The following is a 17,292-nucleotide window of genomic DNA, read 5'->3' as shown; positions in this document are numbered from 1 at the left end:
AAAAATGCATTGATTTCCTGTAAATGCATAATAATAGCACAAAACATAATAGATGGAGAACCAGCTCAATGGGTTGCTGGTCTGCTGCTGAGACCTGGGTACAAGATGTTTGTTACAGGTCCGACTTCCGCGAGGACTGACTCTGAGAGGTTAGCAACATGCGTACCGTAAAGTTGGCTGCTATTAACGCGACTTGCTTAAGCGCCACGAGACAATTTATGTTCTGGGCTCCACGAACGGTCATTCACTATTGTGAGTGCTGCCCAACGAGTAGAGCACGTTAGCCAGGCACACAGTGTACCTGGCAGCCGGACTGGAGGCAGGGAAGGCAGAGAGAGCATCCTCAGGCTGTCTGTAGCCGGGCCAGGAAGGGGGCCGGCTGAGAGTAAAGGGACAGATGTATCCATCTTCTGCAGGCGCGTTTCCACTCCTCTCCCGCCTCGTGTTCACTATTCTGGGTAATGACAGCATCACAGCCCTGGGGGAATATGCCACCGCCACCTCCTCCTCCCCCGGAGTCCGTGTGAGTGAGAGATGATCTCACTGTTTACCTCAGCCGCTGTCACTCCCAACACCCCCCACCTCCCGTGACAGCACGTGCCGGGGGACCCAGCCCAGCCACTGCCTGCCCGAGTGCCCGCCCACAAAGCGTGAGGAGCATCCTCCCGCGGGAAAGGGGGGATGGGGGGAGGGGTGCAGCAGCAGCACAGCGCGCGGCTCAGCAAGAGAGTGGGGTCGCTGCAGCGCGAGCGCACGACTCTGCTCAAAGGCGTCTTTATCCTCCCAAGCGTCGCTCTCAGAGAGATTAAGTCAACGCCAAAGGTTTATTAGGGTGCCAGCTTTACTGTGCTTCAGGGTGGTACAACATTGCGATTCTCGTTTGAGAGACCTGCAATACAGCCATACGCCATTAAGTATGGTAATAGGACGAATGGAGTGCCTTATAATCAAGCTTCTCACACTGGGCATCCATAATGGCTAATGTATAAGAACTGACAAATCAACTGTAGCTGTCGTCTCCAGAGCTATGCATAGCAGTGGTGATAACTTGTATTTGTAATGTATACAATTAAGTTGTAAATAGCAAATGTCACCTAATGTTATGGTACTCAATTAACAGACCACACATGGGCCCTGAAAGTAGGGGGTTCGGGCGTACTGCAACGCCCCAAATATAACCAACCATACTGGAGTTCAGAAGAGGAATTAGCAATAAAGATGCCTGTAAAATTTGTTTTTTTCTTGTCTCGTTTGCTGAGCCTTAGAAGATGGGTATAATGTCTGATTATATTTTCTGACAATTTGCCACTCATTTCTCTAACTCTGCACATTTAAGAGGATTTTGGATAGTGAACTATCTGACAGTCTTGCTGGGGTACAGGGAGTGTGAAAAGAATGGCTGTAGGTAACACACAAAAATATTTTAATACCTATAAATTAAATATAAATATAATATAAATTATATAAACATAGCAGTTAGGGAAGCACAAACAAAACACTTTAAAAAAATAAAGTATTATCAAAACAAATCAGGACAATTTACTTGGCAATGTGCAAATGATAAATATTCAACACATTTCCACTCTCTTGCTGAATGGGCAGGACCCAATTGCTACACTTGTTCCTTGTGTGACACTTGGATTTTTCACAATCTTTACAAGTTCAGTGATGTAACACTGATGGCAGCACCAGGGCCGGACTGGGACCCCAAAGCAGCCTTGTCAAATTTTGTCAGACCAGCCCCCATATATTGCATAGTGAGAGCAGCAAGCGAGCAAGCCTGACGACATCAAGGATAGTTTGGGAGGGAGTGGGGTGTTCTGCCCCCAAGAAAATTTGGGCAAAAGTGTTGCATTCTACAATCCATATTTAACTATATATTCAATTGTATTTGCCTTTAAAGTACAGCAAATGATGACCTTACAGTGCACCAGGACAGGACAATCTTTCTTGGGGGCCTTCAATCATTTCCTCGCTATCACTCTCCAAAAGTGCCCCTCATCTGTCCATAGCCTCTCTCACATGTATTTCATTTGTTTTATAGGGGCACATGCATCAAAGGTTTTTGCGATCGCAAACGGTGCGATTCACAGAAATCGTCCGTTTGCGATCGCAAATTAGCTTTTGGAGATGCATGAAAGTGTTTCCTATGCGCAATTTAAGAATTCGCAATTATTTGTGAATTTCTAAATTGCAATTGCATTTAAGAAATCGCAATTTGCGATTCCTTAAATGGAATGCTAGAAGTACTTTCAAATAGCGATTTCGCTATTTGAGACCGCAAATTACAGACAAATCAAACTTGTCTGTAATCTGCAAAAACTTTGAAAAATGCACTAAAATGCATTTTTTAAGTTTTAGGTTACACACACATATGTCCTTGGGGCATGTGTGTGCGCAACATGGGTGCACATCACAATTTCAGGGGTGCAACAGGGTGTCATTTTGACACCCTTGCACCCTTGAAATTGCATGAGCAATTTGCGAGTACCTACTGGTACTCGCAAATTGCGCATGCAATCTCCCATTCATTATGAATAGGAAGGAGTTGCTTAATTGTGACTCACAATTTGCGAGTCGCAATTAAGGAATGTTTAGGAATCGCTATTTTTATAGCGATTCCTACATGCATAGGCTTTTGCGATTCCTTAATTGCGATTCCTTAATAATCGCAATTAAGGAATCGCAAAAGCCTTCCTTGATGCATGTGCCAGATAGTGCCTCTCAAACTCAGGACTCAGAACGCAACACAGTGGTTAGGGTTGGTTTTACTAATAAGAATTTATTTCAACCCAAACCAACCCTTTTTTGCAACATTAAGAAAATGAAAGAGTAAGAAAAAAATATAACTTTGTAACCTGTACCATGTAGTTTGTATGCAGCTCTCTGATGACACTTCATAGCTCACTGTGCTACATTATGAATATAACTTATGACCTGCACAGCAACAAAAGAGTCTCTGTGACAAAAGCAGTAACCCACTAAGCTATGCACATAAAATACTGTTCTGTGATCTGGATGGTACATGTCCTGTGCAGCTGGCACATTGACCCTCTATGCTACCTTAGATGAGTCAAAACTGACACTAGACAAAACTTTGATCTCTCTCCAGCGGGTACATTACTCACCAGAGTTTTTTTGACACTTTTAGTGCTGCCTCAAAACTACTAGATATACAAGAACCTCTGCAGTGGATGCTTTCAAAACTGCTGCACTGCCACAAAACCAGCCCCCCATCCTTCCGGTCTCCCAGGGAAACGCCCGATTCATGGTCCGGCCATGGGCAGCACCCCCACTCTGAAAATTGTTCGTGCACCACTAAGGCATAGAAGGATGAGAGGCTAAATTAGCTGACCTTGCAGGATGTGAATTTATGATTGACATGTAAAATCTGGTGTCAGGAGTGGCTTAGCCATTTTGACAATTTACAACTGTTCCTGATTCATAAAAGTGTGAGCACATAAGCGAACATTACAATTTTCATAACTTCTCTGGTGTAAGCTTTAATGCACAAGTGTGGATTCTCTGCATTGTGGAAGGTCTGCTTAGGTAAGGAGTAGAATACTGAAAAAAATCACTAAAAGATTTTTCTCACTTTTTCATTTACATGGAAAACATGTCTTGTACATAAAGGATTGCCTTTCCTCACATACAGTTGAAATATGTGGATTTTTTGTGCACTTTCCCCACAAGTACTGCGTGACTTATAATTTAATAAAAAAGGACATATAATTGTGTGAGGAGCATTGCAGACGTTTGCGAATACCCAATGTCATGACTGTCGGTGTTCTCAAGAACTGCCTTGTCTGCTTACTGGCAGCATCTGCTTCTCCTCTCCAAGTATCCCTAATGACTGTATATATGTGTAAAAATAAGAATTGCCAAAGCCAATAGGTCTCACCTTTTTGACCAATTGGCTTTGCTCTTTTTTTATATTGTGCTGATGTGGTGCAACATTGGCAAAAAAAAGAAACGAAATGAAAAAGAGCAAAATAATGTGTGCACAAGTATGCAAATGTATGAATCATGATGCTATGGTGGAGCAGCACAATGACGTAATTGTGCCCCTGCATCGACATTCCAGGGCTCGCATATGACATGATACGGCTATTATTTAAATTATTCTTGTATTTACCATTTAAAGATGGTGGACGCCATTTGTAGTAATACATTTTAAAATATAATTAAAGGTGCAAAAAAGTACATTAAAAAAGGAGCAACCCCATAGCACATAGCACCTGCAGGCCCTCCAAAAAATGACAATTTTATTTTAAGGATTGTACGCATCAATAACACCTGTTAAAGCAATTAAAAACAATATTCTTCATGTTAACCATATTTTATTCATATGGAACATGGAATCTCATGTGTACAATACGTGACATTAGTTAAGCACAATTGTAAAGAGGTGCCCCAAAAGGGAAGGAGGGGTAAGTGCACCAATGTACAGATGTCGGGGTAAGTGAAGGAAGGAGGGCAGTGAACAATATAAACATCTAAATCATGAAAGAAGCCAATCCAGCCTTATCAAAGGCTTACTCTATTTACAACACCATGACACAGGGTCGAAACATCGACAGCTTCACTATTTGTTTACCTTTGTGGACAACAGTGATTGATTCACCGTTTCCCCTCAATCTGTTTTTCACATTATGGTGTTGTAAATAGAGTAAGCCTTTGAGTAGGCTGGATTGGCTTCTTTCATGATTTAGATGTTTATATTGTTCACTGCCCTCCTTCCTTCACTTACCCCGACATCTGTACATTGGTGCACTTACCCCTCCTTCCCTTTTGGGGCACCTCTTTACAATTGTGCTTAACTAATGTCACGTATTGTAAACATGATATTCCATGTTCCATATGAATAAAATATGGTTAACATGAATAATATTGTTTGTAATTGCTTTAACAGGTGTTGTTGATGTGTACAATTCTTCCCTTTGATTAAAATTTGTGTCCACTGGGGCCATTTTTCCTGTACCGTTCCTTACCCAGGTCCTAATGACATGTCTGGGACAACCCCTTTTTCTTGTAACTCAATTTTATTTTAAGAACAGCGATGGTCATGGTGGGGACCAATAAAAGAGCCGGTGACGGCAGAAGGGAGAAGTAAAGATCTTCCGCCCGATTTCCCTACTCCCTGTGTTTTCTAAGATCCTAGAAAAACACGTGAACCAGCAGCTCACACGGTTTGTGGAATCCAATAACATCTTACATGGATCCCAATCAGGCTTTAGAGCTGGTTATTCCACAGAGTCTACTCTCCTAGGAGTTACTGAAACAATACGCCTGCTTTTGGATAAAGGGGAAACGGTGGCACTCATTCTATTAGACCTCAGTGCCGCCTTCGACATGGTATCTCATCCTACCCTTCTAAAAGCACTCCAGTCCCTGGGAATTGTTGGCTCAGCTTTGGAGTGGATTAAAAACTTCCTCACCAACAGGACTTTTCAGGTCTTCTCTCCTTCGGCCTGCTCCAAGACCTTTGCATCTCCTTATGGAGTGCCACAAGGATCGATACTTAGTCCCATGCTATTCAATCTTTACGTCAGCCCTTTAGCTACCATCGCGGAAGAGGCTGGGTTGTCAATCTTCTCTTACGCAGATGACACTCAGCTTCTCTTTTCACTATCCGCCAAGGACAAATCCAGTGTTTCATCCCTACAGGTAGGGCTTTATAAAATCGCCAGCTGGATGCACACTAACTGGTTAAAGCTAAATGGAGGAAAGACGGAGGTCTTGATCATGGAGAAGGATAAGGTTCTTTGGGGCCCACATCACTGGCCGTCTGAAATGGGTGCACTTCCTAAACCGGCACAAACTGTACATAATTGAGGCATAGTGATTGATGATCAGCTGACTATGAAACAGCAAATAGATTCTTAAATGGCTCCGTAAGATACTATGGATGCTGCCTGAATCTACTCAAAGAATGGTTATCCAGGCCCTAATCATGTCGAGGCTTGATTATGGCAACGTCCTTTATCTAGGAGCAAATAGGGAGTTAGTACGCAAGCTGCAGGTGATGCAGAATTCTGCGGCCAGGTTACTTCGTCATGTACCGAAAACATCCTCCATCACAGGCACTTTACATGATCTCCACTTGCTCAGGATTGAGCACCAGATGAAATTTAAAGCCTTATGCTATATGCCTAAGATTAAGCTAGGTACAGCTCCCCACTATCTATGCTCCCTAGCCCAGACATATCTTCCGACCCGTCTACTTTGCTCCTCATCTCAAGCCAACTTCATAGTCCCTAGATTCAAACATTCACGTATGGGCGGACGCTCATTCTCGTATCTGGCCCCAGTGTTGTGGAACTCACTGCCTTCCTTACTCCGCCACGAGGTTTGCCATAAAAGCTTCCGCAAAGGCCTCAAAACCTGGCTATTCAACCAGTAAAAAGCTGTGTGCTCTGTCTACAATCTGTCCTGGGCGCCGGGAAACCTCCAGGTAGCTGTGCGCCTTATACATTTAATATAATAAGAATAAAGATGGGTGTCTGCAACAGGGAGTGAGTGGGGCTTAGAGTAGTCCAAAGCCCATTATTCATCTACGAGTTCCTCGGTTGGTACCTGATAACCGCAAACCATTTACAAAGGATGCCTCTTGCCTGCAGTTTCCCAACCATCCACATAGTCTTGTGACTGAGTGTTGAGTCCCAATATATCATGCATAGATTTGTTCTTGCTGTCCCTAATACTAATCACCTGGATTCATGTAACCCCTGAATGTTTGGGAACTTAAAAATGGCGATAACCTTGGGGGTACCCAGCATAGATAAGCATTATCAGGCAACTTTGATCTACTTACCCTATTTGTCTCCCCAGTAGCCCTACTACATTTCTGAGAGTGAAAAGGACTTTGGGACATGGAATAATATCTAACAACCGTCCAATGTGCTATCTTGACCATGTTGAAATTTGCCCCAGTACACTGACCTTGAGTACTTTCCTGACCTCTTAGATTAAGATAGGTTTGTACTTGGGAGTGTGGCATATCTCACAACCATGAATTCTAAGCCATTTGAGTTTTCATGGTTGATCTATGCAGCATTTCTGTTATTTCATTGTTGTATAATAATTTGTTTATTTTCAAATATCAGTGGCAGGAAAGTAGTAAGTTGTGTGCACCACTGTATCTCAACCTAATCCCCTGTCTGCTATGGTACACATTGAATACTTCATTCACAGCTGCCAACAGAGTCAAGAAAAGCGAGGATGTCTTGCCTAGCTCTGGCAAAGACCAGCACCCAGGATGACGAAAAGTAATAACAGAACCAATATTTCTGAACCTGCCTCACGACTTCCAAAAATAGATTGACAGACCAATACGTTTTCATGATCAGTCATTGCGTACATTCCACAAAGGATTTTGAGAACAACTCTTAAAAATATGTATTCATTGTAAATTCGCTTCTTTGAGAAAACATCAATAAATAAAATAACATTTGTGGCTGGCCAAATACTGTGACATTATGGAACATACAATGAAAACAAGAAAGGTTCCCCCTATTTTGATTTTAGGTCCAAGAGGAAGGGGACAGAGGCCAAAAAAAAATTTTAAAAAGACCTCTAGCTGACCTATATTTCTTTTGGTTGTAGCCAATAGCTTAAAGGTTCCCCACAAAAAGATAACATTTTGTTACTTAATAGAAGTAAAATACATATAACAATATGTAGAGATCTCCAGCCAGGAGATGTCATGGACTGTTACCTAGTTACTTGTAGAATAACATGGGGAAGATTCTAAGTGGGGACAGATGAAGAGAGCCATTGGATGTATGAGAAGTTGCTCTCTGCTGGGATGCTGTACCATTAATAAATCTACAAGAAAACCTTAAAGAAACCTGTGAAGGCTCTTCTTTTCATGGCGACGAGGATGGGATTTTTTATTTTAATTTTTTGTATGTATGTTTTATTTTTAAAGCTAGAGGTCTTTTTTCAATTATGGAACATACATTCATTCTCCAGTATTTTGTGTAGCCAGATCCTATACCCTTTTTCTCAGCCTGAAAAAGAGCTGCAGGTACGGTAGGATAAGGTTACCATGACAGTCAACCGAGGACACATTAGTGCTGTTGGTACTCTTATACCATTCAGCAGTCCCTGATAGGACTGACTGTACACATTTTTTTACACGGCATTGAACGGTATGCACGATCATATCCAGACTCCATACGCTGGTTACAGTTGATGCCAGGAAGAGTTCACTCCGGGACATTTTACAACCACACACCACTAAGGCTGCAAACCTAACCTTTAGAGCACCACAGGAATGCCATCTCTCCGACATTCTATTTAAAATCTGTCAGATCTTTTACTTAACCTAGTTTCCTTCAGTGGCCTCTAAATTGCATCTTATATCTTTATTTAGGTTTCTTTATTTAGTGCTCTCACTGCCAAGGCATGGTGCTGGCAGGCTTATGGACTGAAGTCTGCAATACATGATCAAAACGAACCACACCTTCTCTTCTGGACGGCTTGTAGAATTTTGGCTGTCAAAAATGGTGTTGATATGCCTGCTCGTGCCAATGATTCCTCTTGTTCAGTAAGCAGTGTAAGATGAGATGTGTCCAGGGCCGGCTCTGGGCTGGCGTGACGGGTACCATCGCACTGGGTGCTGACTTCAGATGGGGATAGGGATGGGGGAGTGGGGGGTGTTGGTGACTTTCCCTCAAATATGCTATGGAATTAAAGGCACCTGCTGCAGCTACTTTGCCTACAGCAATTGTCCGGCAACAATAAAAATGTTAAGATTACTCTGGAGATTAATGAAGTGTCTGGAGAGAGATAGAACTTTGTCTGGTGGAGATTTTGACTACTCATACGGTAGGGCAGAGGGTTTATGCTGCAAAGCACGTGTACCCTGCAGATCACAATGTGCATATAACGTAAATAGTTCAGTGGGTTGCTGTTTTTTGTGAAAGAGAGCCTTTTGTTACTTGCAGTTTATAAGGTAAATTCCTAACAATGAGCTCATTACCAGTCATCAAAGATCTGCATGGGAAAATGCATGTGAGAGCGCATGGTTATAGAGACTTGAGGAATGCTGTTAAAGGGTGGTAGTGAGGAAACCCGTGGAGAAGGAGGTCATTGGGGGGTGCCTAGAAGCATTGCCGCACCGGGCACCACCAGCACTAACGCCAGCCCTTGATCTGCCTCTCATGTGTCGGTCTCCCCGTAGGCCTGGCACATAGCTGTGTAGGTGCAGGAAGTGAAAGACGTTGTCTATTTTCTGTTGGGACAGGGAGCCCCATGAATAGCGGTGCTATGGCTCACAGAGGTACCCGACAGCGAGGTCTTCAGGTCTTTCTTCATCACAGGTAGGTTTTGTGAGGATTCCAGGGCGGTGTGGAAGTCGTTTCATAGAAGGTGACATTGCGATGTAATTACTTCGCACTCACGTTTGACCCAATATGCAGACATTGCATTACTTTATATGGCAGTTAATGGGAACAAACCGGTGCACTATCCTTGTTGAGAATCTTAATCAGATAGTGGCCAGGATGCAAGAGTGTTGTTTTCAGTAAAAAATAAACCAAACCAACAACATTATGGACATAAGTAAACATTATTAAAAAACACTATTGATATTATTAGATCCAAAATCCAGGGCCTGCTCTAAGATTTATCAACATATGGGTAGCTTTGATAGCTCTCACCGTCTTGCACACGTAAATTTGTGGCACGCCATCACTTGTGTTGTACTCTGCTGCTAACACTCTCAGAGCTGTCACTTCTCCACTACATGGAAACCTCTCTAAATTTACTCCACTACTCATGCTAGAACTTTACCTTATCTGGGTCCATTAGTACTCGGTGATGCATTGCATCAGCGGTTGGCCTGTGTGTTTTAGCACCTAATGATTCCAAGAAACGTTTATTATTCTGAATCTTTAACTTTTTAGAGCCCTGACACCACTAACATCTTAGATCTGGCTTCACTCACTCTGCTTGCAGCTCTCATGTGAAGCGATTTCTGAAATGTGAAGTGCCCCTTTGGCACTTATATTCCTACAAATGTAACATTTGTGGATTCTGAGCAAACTTTTGGCTCACATGCTCAAAATACGTAGTTGATGGTTCAGTGTATGTGCCCAAATAAAACTCTTTTATTTGTATTTTAGAAATTATGATTGATTAACATAAAAATTGTCTCTGACCATCTATGCAGTGACATCAACACTCACCAATGCAATTGAATGATAACTCCTGCTGGCAAGAGAAGGAGCAGCCATCTCCATTGATCTTGTTCATGTCATCACATTCTTCAGCCAGATCTCTGTAGAAAAGACATATGTTTATGTAATAATATGTTTGAGTTTAGTGCACAGTGATGACAGTATGGGGGTTGCTGATATCCCAATGTGCAACTGGGGGTGTAGAAAACTGCCCATGCAGAAATAACTGTCTTTAGACTTCTCCAAAACTAGGCAGCACAACCTCTAGAAATGCTCACCTTCAGATTATTTTCCATATTGAGAAAATAATATCTATAATAACCTGTAAATAAAGAGGACGCCGTCTTTAGATATCAGCGTTGCTGTGTATCAATGTATTTGTATGTATTGTATTGTATTTTAATTGCATTTATATAACACTTACTACCCTTAAAAATGTGGGATATTTGGCTGAAACTCTGGAATACACATCTTCCAGTGAATGTATCTCTAAATATACCAAGATTTGGTATAACATGCCTAATTGTAAACATCTGCATAACATAAACACCTTTAGCTATAATCAGTTTTAATGTAATCTAATATAAGTTTGATTATATCTCGGTATAAGAATTGGATCAGAGTTGGCATAAATATTCCTCACTGAGAATCCACATCTGTAGAATACAACACCTTTAAACTTCCCATCTTGTATAATACACCACCTCTCTTTATATGTAACTGTTTCTGGCTCACTACATTAATCATCTGCCATGGTTGGTAGAAACCTCTCTTGTTTCTCTGGAAAGTACCAAAATGCACAGTATTTGTTTACTGCCGTTTTAAAAACCACTGTTTTGAATTGTCAAGTATTCTGGTGGATAGTGAAGTGATTGCAATCATCGGATATAGATATCCCCAACCATCGCAGAATGATTATTGGACAAGACGATCTGGTTATGCACACATGCCAGAAGACATATCCATCTTCAGTCCATGGGATATAAATGATGACATTACTATTAGTTTTCGCTTTGTGATATCTCAATACTGGTGATGCTATCACTATGATCAATGCTGATCACTGCACTGGGATACCTAATTCCCGAGGATATTACCACTATCATCAGTATTGGTTACTACACTGGAATACTTCAGTTCTGGGGATATTACCACAACATCAATGTTGGTTACTACACTGGGATACTCCAGTCTTGGGGATATTACCGATACCATCAATGTTAGTCACTGACAGCAAGCTAGTGCTCCTGCCGACCACAGACACTCCTGGACATATTACCTTTATCAGCAATGTTGGTTATTACACTGGAATACTCCAGTCCTGGGGACATCACCGCTACTATTAATGCTAGTCACTACACTAGAACACTTCACTCCGGGGGATGTTAACACTATTATTAGTATTGGTTACTGAACAGGGATACTCCAGTCATGGGGATATTACCACTGTCATCAATGCTGGTCACTGAACTGGGATACTCCACTGAGGGGGATATTACCCCTATCATCAATATTGGTTACTACATAGGATACTCCAATTATGGGATATTGCCACTGTCATCAATGCTGGTCACTGCACTGGGATACTTCACTCTGGGGGGTATTACCACTATCATCAGTATTGGTCACTACATTGGGCTACTCCAGTCCTGGGGATGATACCACAATCATCAATACTGGTCACTCCACTGGGATACTTCACTGAGGGGGAGCTTACCACTATTATCAGTATTGGCCACTACATTGGGATACTCCAGTCCTGGGGATATTACCACTATCATCAATACTGGTCACTGCACTGGGATACTTCACTCCGGAAGATATTACCACTATCATCCGTACTGGTCACTACTTTGGGATACTATAGTCCAGGGAATATCATCAAAACTGGTCACTCCACTGGGATACTTCACTGAGGGGGATATTACCACTATCATCAGTATTGGTCCCTATATTGGGATACTCCAGTCCTAGGGATGTTACCACTACCATCAATGCTGGTCACTGCACTGGGATACTTCACTTAGGGGGATATTACCACTATCATCAGTATTGGTCACTGCATTGTAATACTCCAATCCTGGGAATGTTACCACAATCATCAATACTTGTCACTCCACTGGGATACTTCACTGAGGGGGATATTACCACCTTCATCATTTGTGGTTACTTCACTGGAATACTCCAATCCTGGGATTCTTACCACTCTCATCAATACTGATCAGTGTAATGGGATACTTCACTCCAGGGGATATTACCACTATCATCAGTATTGGTTACTACATTCGGATACTATAGTCCAGGGAATATCAACACTATCATCAATACTGGTCACTGCACTGGGATACTTCACTGAGGGATATTACCATTATCATCAATACTGGTCACTGCACTGGGATATTTCACTGAGGGATATTACCATTATCATCAGTATTGTTTATTGCACTGGGATACTCCAGTCCTGGGGATATTATCATTGTCATCAATACTGGTCACTGCACTGGGGCACTTAGTTCCCAAGGATGTTACCACTATCATCAGTATTGGTTACTACATTGGGATACTCCAGTCCTGGGGATATTACCAATATCATCAGTACTCATCACTGCACTGGGATACTTCACTAAGGGGATATTTCCACTATCATCAGTATTAGTTACTACCTTGGGGTACTCCAGTCCTGGGGATGTTACCACTACCATCAATGCTGGTCACTGCACTCGGATACCTGACTGAGGGGGATATTATCACTATCATCAGTTTTGGTTACTCCACTGGGATACTCCAATCCTGGGGTTCTTACCACTCGCATCAATACTGATCAGTGTAATGGGATACTTCACTCCAGGGGATAATACCACTATCATCCGTATTGGTTACTACATTGCGATACTCCAGTCCTGAGGATATTACCACTCTCATCAATACTGATCAGTGTAATGGAATACTTCACTCCAGGGGATATTACCACTATCATCAGTATTGGTTACTACATTGGGATGCTATAGTCCAGGGAATATCAACACTATCATCAATACTGGTCATTGCACTGGGTGCTTCACTGACTGATATTACCATTATCATCAGTATTGGTTACTGCATTGGGATTCTCCAGTCCTGGGGATATTACCACTACTACCAATGCTGGTCACTGCACTGGGATACTTAACTCCGGGTCATATTACCACTATCATCAGTGTTCATTACTACATTGGGGTACTCCAATCCTGGCGATATTACTGCTACCATCAATGTTGGTCACTGCACTGGGATACCTACTGAGTGGAATATTACTACTATCATCAGTACTGGTCACTACATTGGGATACTCCAATCCTGGGGATGTTACCACTATGATCAGTTTTGGTCACTATATTGGGATACTCCAGTCCTGGGTATATTACCACTATCATCAAAACTGGTCAATGTACTGGAATTTGTCACTGAGGGGGATAGTACCACTATCATCATTATTGGTCACTACATTGGGATAATGGAGTCCTGGCGATATTACCACTCTCATTAATACTTGTCACTGCACTGGGATACAACCCTGAGGCGGATATTAACATTTTCATCAGTATTGGTCACTAAATTGGGATGCTGCAGTCTGGGTGATTTTACCACTACCATCAATGGTTGTCACTGCGCTGGGATACTTTACTCACAGGGGTATTATCACTATCATCAGTTTTGGTCACTACATTGTCATACTCCAATCCTGGGGATGTTCTCACTATCATCAATACTGGTCACTGCACTGGGATACTTCACTTCGGGGGATATTACCACTATCAACAGTATTGTTCACTACATTGAGATACTCCAGTCCTGGGGATGTTACCACTATCATCAACACTTATCAATGTACTGGGATATTTCACTGAGGGGAATATTACCACTATCATCAGTATTGGTTAATACATCCAGTCCTGGCGATTTTACCGCTCTCATTAATACTGTCACTGCGCTGGGGTACAACCCTGAGGGGAATATTATCACTATCATCCGTATTGCTCACTTACTTGGGATAATACCACTATCATCAACAACAGTCTCCCAATTGCTTTCTGCAATGTGTTTATTTCCATGTGGATGTTTTCCATGATTCATCTGCTTTTTTCCAAGTGCCCATTACCAGTGTCTTTCTTCTAAATAAAACACAATGTTGTATGATTTATGCACCCTGTGGTTACTGTCTATTATAAGAATGTTTTTAAAGGCTGTGAACATCTTCATCCTGAATATGCTGTTTGTGCAGTACTGTATGTGTCTTATGTAACAATGTGACCAAAGTTATAACCTTGGCTGTGTTCCTTACTGGCTCCTCCTATGGCCAATGTATAGTGCACTTACATACATACATAGTGTATATATTTCCAAGCACAAGTATATGGATATATAGCAATCCTTCATCAAAACCATCTTGTTAGGTAGACATCATTCTTCCTACTCCACGAGCAGCTTATGCTAACCCTCTCTTTAGCTCTCTAATTGGTATGCTCCTTGTCTATTCAGATGCTTTAGATTTGCGTAGAAACGCCTAAAGAAATATTTTTGTAAAACTCAGTTTAATACAACAAAACATATCATCTACGAAGTTATTTATCATTCGTAATATTTTGCACTGGACAATCTTACTGTGACACCAGGAAGTAATTATTCAGTTTCCACTGACCTTTGGATGATTCCATCACCGCAGTACCCACCTCCATGGACGTAGGTGAGTGGAGGCGATGGTATGCTTTCTTCACCCGCAGACACAGTAATGACCTGGTATGTATATGTGCTGCCGTGGATCACGTTCCTAGAAAGTAGGACACATATATAAGATAGGAGGTGACCAGACGCAGTAAAGTATGTCAAGATGCCAATTGGCTACAATGTATTGCTTTATTCTTTCCCACTGCAAATCTCTAAAAAGTGACTCCTTCACACTGCATTTTTTCAGTGTTGGTGAGAAAGCCCTTCCTTGCCTGACCATGTCTAAAAAAGCATTGGCAAAGCGCTATAACAAGGCCAGTGTTGACTGCATCATAGTGTTATTTTTACCTTTAAGCCATGTTGCACAGCAGCCCACGCTACTGTGTAACTTATATGATATAAATAAAACAGCACGGGGTGTTTAGGGCGAATCAATGGAGGAAGAAAAGTTACTTTTGGTGCAGGACGGGGACGTGGATGAAGGAGAGGGACTACAGAGCATGCACTCTATGAGTTCATGTCGGTAAGTAAAAAAAAAAAGTGTACCTGCTGGCCGTTGGAATGACACTGGCCAAAGGAAAAGAACTTGGTCGATGCTCCATGACAAGGACAAAGACCTCGAAGACTCTGAGGCCCACGAGTAAGCTAGACACTAGGAGGAGCAGCTGACCAATGGTAAGCAAGGAAACAAGAGTGATTTGGGAGCTAACCAACTGTAAGTAAATGTAAGTAAAGGGGGAGGTGCTGAGCCCCCTTAATGATTTTTTTTAAGGGCAATAACTTTTGCCGATATCGCATATGCGTTGTAGGTGAAACCTAAAAATAAGGTAGGCTAATGCCAATGATTTCTTTAAAAGGATACAGATATGAAGATATGTGCGAACACTGCTCTTTCCTCTATTTGCTCCTACCGCAAGAATCTATCCACCCTTCTCCATTTGCTTACTTCAAAAACCTGCATCTGAGTCATTCAACATGTGTTCCAAGTGCATTTCTGCACAGTGCTAGTCAAGGTTCACGGAAGCAAACGTTTCTTTTACAGTATTGATCGTCTACATCCATGTCTTGATGATCCCTTTAATTAGCATAAAAAAGTAGCAAAGAAGGAAACTGGGCCTGGTATGTTATTGATTGCTTGGCATTCGGATGAACAACATAAAATGTTCAGTGAAAAGATAATGTTATTCTCTTTTGGACCCACCAGCCGTGTTCAGAACACTCTTTGGTGAGGAATCATATGCAGGGCATGGTGGTCTGTCAGCGCAAAGGCTGTTTGGGTGGCCACAGTGAGCGAATGAGGGAAATTTGAAAAGTGCAGTAAGATGTGTAAGGAATTCCATCTGGAGAAAAAGATTAGCAAAATAAAGCTCTGTAGACATGCAGAATTACTTTGTAAAACAGGCATCCCAATGATTATTGGGTGGAGCGAAATGGGGCAATGAGAACAGATGTTAGGCCAAAGCATTGAGAACACAGAGGGATGGGCAAGGAGGGAATGTGCAGTGCCAGATAGGTGAGCCGAGGAGGCTAGCTGCTGGAGTGGCTTAGAGGGCACGCTGTGCCACCTGAGGCAGAAGCTGCACCTTGGATGCTGCATCTATCCGTTGCCAGGGAATGTTTACGCATCGTGTCTGGGACAATGGCAGGCAGACTGTTGTCCTTCGAAGTGTGCGTTTGTTTAAACAGCCACTGGGGCTGGGAGAGGTTTGGAGCTGCAGGCTGCCTCCGCCATGTGGAACGCATCAGACGCCAGCTGCCTTCCATCAGGCCGCCAGCGCTCCCAGTGTGGTATTGGGACGGGCGGGGAGGGGCATTGACGTCTTCAAGAACCTGAGTCAGTCACCGGGCACCACTTGTCCAGACCCTCCGAGTGATCCTGAGATTTTCAGTAATTTGATGGTTTTGCAAATTATGCTTTCTGAGAAAGTCGAAGCCCGCTGCAAGCTGCCTCATGTGTCTGACACCAGATACTCCTGCGGGGAAAGACCACTTAAGTGAAAACAATGGCTCCCTTTCTTCCTCTCGTGCGTACTTCACGTCTGTAGCGTGGACGCCAAGTGATTGAAGTGGATTGCTTGACTGGCGAACAACACTACCACTTTCAGGTCCTGGGTGTCCGATGTCCCAGTCACCTACAAGCTGGGGGTCGCTCGAACTATACTCTGTCGACAGGCGGCACCCTCGTGAGGCCATGGCGAGCATGGAAGGGCGCTGAGCTTGCCAGTGGGCCACGGCGTTGCAAAATTGGCTTTCAAGGTGAAGGAAACTGGAACAGGAGTGAGGGGTGTTACAGAGTGGACCGGCCATCTGTCTTTTAGTCTCAGGCTTGTGTTGTCGGTTAACATCGTGGGGATATGAATGGAGTTACTGTCCTCACTCGACAATGTCTGGGATCAGTATAACC

At 42.7% G+C, this 17,292-nt stretch overlaps 1 protein-coding gene across 1 annotated transcript in view; it reads right to left on the bottom strand.

Moving 5' to 3' along the window:
- PAPPA (pappalysin 1) overlaps positions 1-17,292 on the bottom strand; it is a 709,179-nt gene that overhangs the window by 272,129 nt on the left and 419,758 nt on the right. Inside the window, exons 8-9 of the mRNA XM_085612107.1 lie at positions 14,863-14,991; positions 10,194-10,285 (exon numbers count right to left, since the gene is read on the bottom strand). Of these exons, the coding sequence (XP_085468233.1) occupies positions 10,194-10,285; positions 14,863-14,991 (221 nt within the window). The remainder of the gene's footprint in view (positions 1-10,193; positions 10,286-14,862; positions 14,992-17,292) is intronic.

The sequence above is a fragment of the Triturus cristatus genome, chromosome 1_2 (genome assembly GCF_964204655.1).
Source record: "Triturus cristatus chromosome 1_2, aTriCri1.1, whole genome shotgun sequence".
Taxonomy (NCBI): domain Eukaryota; kingdom Metazoa; phylum Chordata; class Amphibia; order Caudata; family Salamandridae; genus Triturus; species Triturus cristatus.
The sequence above is the reverse complement of the archived record's forward strand: the minus strand, read 5'-3'. Positions and strand labels throughout refer to the sequence as shown.